We start from the raw sequence: 6238 nt of genomic DNA on the forward strand, positions 1-6238 counted from the left end.
CAGTTTGAAACTACCAGAAGCTCCTTGGAAACCCTATGGAGCAGTTCTACTATGTCCTATAGGGTCACTATGAGTCACAATCAACTCCACAGCAATGGGTTTTTTTTGGGTCTCCAGGATGAGACTAAAATTAGATATAGATATGAAAGGGCTTGAAAGCTCAATTTAAACGTGACTTTTATTAACAACCATGCTTTTACGTGAAGGCAAACAAATACTTTACAAGGTATAAAAAGCTGTTGGTGAGGGTGTGGATAGCAATACCTCAGATGCTCAGTTTGGCTTCACCTTTGTCAAAGCACTGTTGTGAAGCTCTTGGTCCTGCTTGTTAAAGGGAATTTTCTTAGCAATCTTCCGTTTGCCAATCAAAGTGTACACCCATCCAGTCTCACAGAACAAAGCTTCCAAAGGACTGTCAGTGAGTCAGTTTCACACCCATCATTACCTTTGGCTATTTCCCTAGCTCAGACATTTAAGACGGGGAAATTCTGTCTCATGTAAGTGCAACAGTTTCGACAAGTTATGGCAAAAGATGTGCAAGTACTTAAAAAAAAAATTTATTTTTAGCCAAGGATAAAACACTAAACACATGATTGAACCATAAACTGATCGAATGTTGACTTTTCTTAACAGTTTAAGAGAAGCTGAAGAAAATGCCAAGTGAGAAGGTGAAACCAGAATTTGACAAAATGCTGAAAAGGTAAATGACTTACCAACACTATTTGGATCTTGTTGTCATAAATATTAACATACTTATGCATGAAGTAATGCAATAATGTCCTTGTCCTTTACTATTATGTTCATTTTTTTCTGAATTTCCAAATTCCCCAAATTGACTGTTGTCGTTGTTAGGTGTCATCGAGTAGGTGCCGACTCATAGTGACCCCATGTACAACAGAATGAAACACTGCCCAGATTCGTGTCATCCTCACAATCGTTGTAATGCTTGAGGCCATTTTTTGCAGCCACTGTGTCAATCCATCTAGTCAAGGGTTTTCCTCTTTTTGCTGATCCTGTACTTTACCAAGTATGATGTTCTTCTCCAGGGAGTATTCCTTACTAATAACGTCTAAAGTACGTGACAGGAAGTCTTGCCATCCTCTCTTCCAAGGAGCACTCTGTTTGTACTTCTAAGACAGACTTGTTTATTCTTCTGGCAGTCCATGGAATAGTCAATATTTTTTGCCAACATCGTAATTTAAAGGCATCAATTCATCTTAGGTCTTCCTTATTTATTGTTCAGCTTTTGAGTACATATGAGGTGATTGAAAACACCATGTCTTGGGTCAGGTGCACCTTAGTCTTCAAGATGACATCTTTGCCTTTTAAAGCTTCAAAGAGGTCTTTTGCAGCAGATTTGCCCAAAGCAATGTGTCCTTTGATTTCTTGACTGCTGCTTCCATAGGTGTTGATTGCGGATTCAAGTGAAATGAAATCCTTGACAACTTTAGTCTTTTCTCCATTTATCATGATGTTGCTTACTGGTCCAGTTGTGAGGATTTTTGTTTTCTTTATGTTGAGATGTAATCCACACTGAAGGCTGTAGTCTTTAATCTTCATCAGTAAGTGCTTCAAGTCCTCTTCACTTTCAGCAAGCAAGGTTGTGTCATCGGCATATCACGGGTTGTTAATGAGTCTTCCTCCAATCCTGATGCCCCGTTCTTCTTCATATAGTCCAGCTGCTCAGATTATTTGCTCAGTATACAGACTGAATAGGTATGGTGAAAGAATACACTCTGACACACAATTTTTCTAACTTCAAACAACACAGTATCCCCTTGTTCTGTTAAAATGACAGCCTTTTGATCTATGTACAAGTTTCTCATGAGCATAATTGAGTGTTCTGGGATTCTCAATGAATTTAATAATTCAGTATGTGTTTAATAATTATGAGTTGTGATTTCAGATCATTTGTTTTATATTTCTGTTTTCCTCATTTTCTAAAGTGAACATGTATTTCCTTTATAGAAGAATAATTGTTCTTTACAGAAAGGAAGGTAGAGGCAGGAAGTTCAGATAACAGGAGTAAACTCGGCTATGACAACGTATTTTCCTTGTTACAAAACTGAAAAGACTCTAGTTTACTACAGGCATAAGGCTGAACCCACTGCAAATGGCATCTAAGGAAATTGTCTGGCACTACAACCTCCTATTCAGCCTTCTCTCTTCTGCTATTTCCACACTCTGAGCAAAAGTTCTAATTATTGTGTGGAACACGTTGCTGTTTTATGCTGTGCTAGGCTTTTTCACGCTATTGCTTCTCTCTGGATTTCTGTCTTGTTCAGCTATCTGCTCCCACCCAACCCCTCTCAAGTCTCCCAGGTAGCTCTTTGATGCTCTCCTCAGCAACCCCTCCTGAGGACTGACCTTGTTTCAATTCAAATGGTGGGCCCCCCAGAGTCTGATCTACCCAGCCCACAATGCCTCAGTGCCTTTTCTCTCCTGGGCACCAGCCACTCTATCCCTTCCTGAGGCCCTAACTCACAGTTCTTAGAGGAGAGGCACAGTCACAAAGGGGCAGCTTGCCTTTCTCTTCTTTCTGAGGTGGGTAAAATGGGGCACGGGGATGGAGGGTGGGGAGAGTGGGCACCAGGCATCATACTTTAGGCTTCTGGCTGTAGATAGCTTGCCCTCTGTTCCTGCTGCTTTTTTGGAGGAATTTAGGGAAGGTTGCAGGATGATGTGGTATGTGCATAGCACAAACATGGTGTTGCAGAATGTCAGGAGCAGGCAGAGTAGACAGCCCTGGACATTGTGCCAAGAACTTCAACTCTCCTAGGGAATGGATGATCCTGGAGACATTTCAGTGTCTTGGTTAGCATGTTATACCATAGCATATCAGTAAAGAGTTTATTTATCTATTGACACATGCAGAAAAGCGTGGATAAAGGCCTAATGGATATAGGGAGAATCAGGTCACTTTTGTTAGTTTTGGAAGATAGGTAGAGACAAATATAATCCTTGGTCAGGCCCTAGAAGTTGCAAATATCATTTTCTGGACTCAGGAAGGCTGCTACAAGGGGAAGTATTCCAGAGAGAGGATATGCTGTCTGGCTTCTCCCTTTCTGTGTCTGGCTTAAGGTAGCTTTGTGGCCCCATGAAACAATACAGAAAGCTTTTTCTTCCTGAACTCTCTTATAATGTCCCAAGAGAGTCTAGCTTTCAAAGTCAAAAGGTTTTCAGCACAGAGGAGCATTTCTAGAACATTAGAAATCTTTACCCTAGTCCCAAAATGTAGTCTCTGCCTCATAAGCCTGTAGCCGGTAGAGGCCTGCTTTCTTTGTTGAAAAGATCTTGCTGTTTAGCAGCCTCTGGTAGCCTTATCATTTTCTCTGTATCTTCTCAAACAATACATTTGAGTGACTCTTCACATAAAGAGTTGTCTTTCCAAAACATCTAAGATAACTTCACCGTAAAATAATACACTTTGATTTACTTTGGACTTCTGGGTGGTCACAGACCTGTATTTATTTTATTTGTGTTTAATCAAGTATAAACCTTTCCTAAGCATTTGTTTTTGGGGAAGGGTGAAAAAACCTTCCAGGTGCAGTGTATAGAGGATAAAATGGACAGACTGGAGTTGAGTATTCATTTCAAAAGCAGTCTTAATATCCTGATTGTCTTTGCTTTAACTGATCATGTTAGAGTCCAACACTTTGTGACGGTGTTTCAGAGCAGCAAGCTAAGAACATACCAGGAGGAAAAATGGCCAACTCTTTCCCAGTAATCTACTCACTTTTATTCTTCAACCTGATGTATTCTGTGGTACTTTCTGGTGAGTAATTTAAATGGCTGGCCCTGGTTGGCACGTGAGTTTGATTTGTGGGCTCTGATATTATAATTCAAAAGAGAATGTTTAAAATTAAAAAGAAAAATTCTTCAAGTGGATCATTTTACCATATCTATAAATTTTTTTTTAATAAATATAAAATTTTTTTTTTTTTTTATTGTATATCTATAAAGACAGAGACAAAGAAGTGAGATGCAAATTGTTTCAGACCAACAGTCAGGGGCTTTAGTTTCCCATCTACTACATGCGGAAGAAGGAGAGGCTTTAGATGAATCAGCAATGCAACATTTGAAAATGACTGGCAATGTGCCTCAACAAGAGCACAACTCAATAATTCATACCCTTGGAGAATCCATTGCCATATATTTGAATGGATCATTATCTTTTGTGTCCTATTCTAGAGAAGAAGTCATGTAGCAAGTTATAAAGAGACCTAAACTTAAAGACTCGAGGCTTTTTTTTTTTTTTTTTTCCACGCATCTACCATGAATTCCTGGATATTATATAAGCCAGTATCTTTCCCCTCGCTGAAATATGGGGATTGGGCTAAAAGATCACTTCAAAGCTCTAGTATGTCCTGATTTCTTCCATGTGCTCATTTCTTTCATATGTTGAATCCTGTCAAGCCCAGGCTAACAAATGTTCATTAAAAATCTATAGGAAATTATTTGGTACTCCGGACTGGCAATATTTATTAGGTAGTGATGCATCTATTTAGTCTTTCACCATATCTAACAGGAGTAGTAGAGTTGTTCCACATTTTCCATAAAAAGTATGAATATATGTAGAAGTTAAATCATATTTTCAATTATTGCCAGCTTCCTTGATAATGAATTAACACAGTTTTATTTTACTAACAAATTTAGGTATGCTTTGTCAGAGATTCACCTGTATAACTATTTTCAATTATACTCCGGTTTCAGGACATCGAGAGTGGTGGCCACCATCAGGATCTTTTAAGGTACTCTACCACTAGATTTCTGAGATTCTAATCTGGGTTTTCTTTGGAGGTGCCAAATTATCATCGATGTCACTATTGTTCAGGGAAGAATTTTCTCAGAAAATAAGGACATCCTTCTTTATTTTCAATTTTCTCTACAAATCAGGAAGTTGATCTAAATGGTTTCACATTTCATGTGTTCAAGGTAGGAGATGGCTTAGGGATTTTGAGAATAGATAGTGGAAACTATTTAAAATCAAGACGTGTGGATTTCCAGGAAGTATCTTTTCCACTTAATGGTCTTCAGTTTCTTTGATTGAGCTGCCATAAAAAACCTCTAAAAATCCTCCAAGGTCTAATAATCTAGGAATAAAGGAGATTAAGAGAGAAGCTAAATTTGGCAGAATGTTGTTTATTCACTTTTCCTTTTCCCACTGTTGCATAGCAGGCTCTGCTTTTTATTATGGAGGAGATCCTGAAAATGAAGGTATCATGTGGTTATCAGATGGGGAACAAATAGGTGCCAGTTCCATTGTTATGTGGAGGCAGGGGCTGTGACAGCTTTTGTAATTCTGGGACACCGCACTATCTTTAGGTTTTCCAATAGCTTATCTGTCAGTGACAGTGATTCTAATTGTATCATTCTCTTCAACTCAATTTCAGGTGAAATGTCCTTATAGAAAAGTAGACTTGAGTTGGTACTCTAGCACAATGAATCCATGCTCAGATGTACATCAACCCATCTGTGGCACAAATGTCCAAACCTATGACAACCCCTGCATCTTGTGTACTGAAAGCATGTGAGTATCATTTGGGGAAGAGAACATTGAATAAGTTCACTCCACAGAAATTACTGTCTACCCTTCCCACCAAGCATGTTAGCCTTGAATGTAGGAATTTGCTCAAGTTTGGACAGATAATAATCAGGCCTCACTCAGAAGAGCATATGGTAATAGAAATCTCACTGGAGTAGAAAGCAGACCCCTCGCACCCAATGGTGTTATTTAGGTTCTTTCTTCTCTCTGAGCCCTCGTATTCCTATATACCATTTGATGGGTTTCCACTTGAGTTCCTCAACTATCCCTGGAAGTCCTGAAATTCTTTTAAAGATAAATTGTGGTTATGCCTTTTCTCAAATATCTTCAACCCTTCAAGTGTTTGAACCTCTGAGCTAGGTTAACCAAACCAAAAATTAAACCCGTTGCCATCGAGTCTATTCTGACTCATAGCGACCCTATAGGAAAGAGTGGAACTGCCCCCATAGAGTTTCCAAGGAGCTCCTGGTGGACTTAAACTGCTGACATTTTGGGTAGCAGCCATGGCACTTAACCACTACCCCACCAGGGTTTCCTGAGCTAGGTTGAGGTAGTTGAAATGTCTGGCTCCTTCAGCTAAGAGTCAGTGTTTTGTGTTTTGGGGCTTATATAGCATGATATCAGTGATTAGACACTGAGATTTCAGGTTCGACTCCTGTATAAGTCAGTCAGTATAGTTTGCAAGGAGGAAAA

At 39.2% G+C, this 6238-nt stretch overlaps 1 protein-coding gene across 1 annotated transcript; it reads left to right on the plus strand.

Moving 5' to 3' along the window:
• Positions 1-3705: 3705 nt before the first annotated feature.
• Positions 3706-5534, plus strand: SPINK14 (serine peptidase inhibitor Kazal type 14 (putative)). Its single transcript, XM_049868760.1, has 3 exons — positions 3706-3775; positions 4714-4751; positions 5394-5534. The coding sequence occupies exons 1-3, from the start codon at positions 3706-3708 to the stop codon at positions 5532-5534; spliced, it is 249 nt and encodes an 82-aa protein (XP_049724717.1).
• The last annotated feature ends 704 nt before the right edge of the window (positions 5535-6238 follow it).

The sequence above is a fragment of the Elephas maximus genome, chromosome 2 (assembly GCF_024166365.1).
Source record: "Elephas maximus indicus isolate mEleMax1 chromosome 2, mEleMax1 primary haplotype, whole genome shotgun sequence".
Lineage (NCBI taxonomy): Eukaryota > Metazoa > Chordata > Mammalia > Proboscidea > Elephantidae > Elephas > Elephas maximus.

Excerpts from the sequence above, each read along its gene's own strand:
- SPINK14 (XM_049868760.1), top strand. The coding sequence starts at position 3,706 with ATGGCCAACTCTTTCCCAGTAATCTACTCACTTTTATTCTTCAACCTG. Across the intron at positions 3,776-4,713 it reads GTATTCTGTGGTACTTTCTG|GACATCGAGAGTGGTGGCCA; the intron begins GTGAGTAATTTA and ends CTCCGGTTTCAG. Across the intron at positions 4,752-5,393 it reads CACCATCAGGATCTTTTAAG|GTGAAATGTCCTTATAGAAA; the intron begins GTACTCTACCAC and ends ACTCAATTTCAG.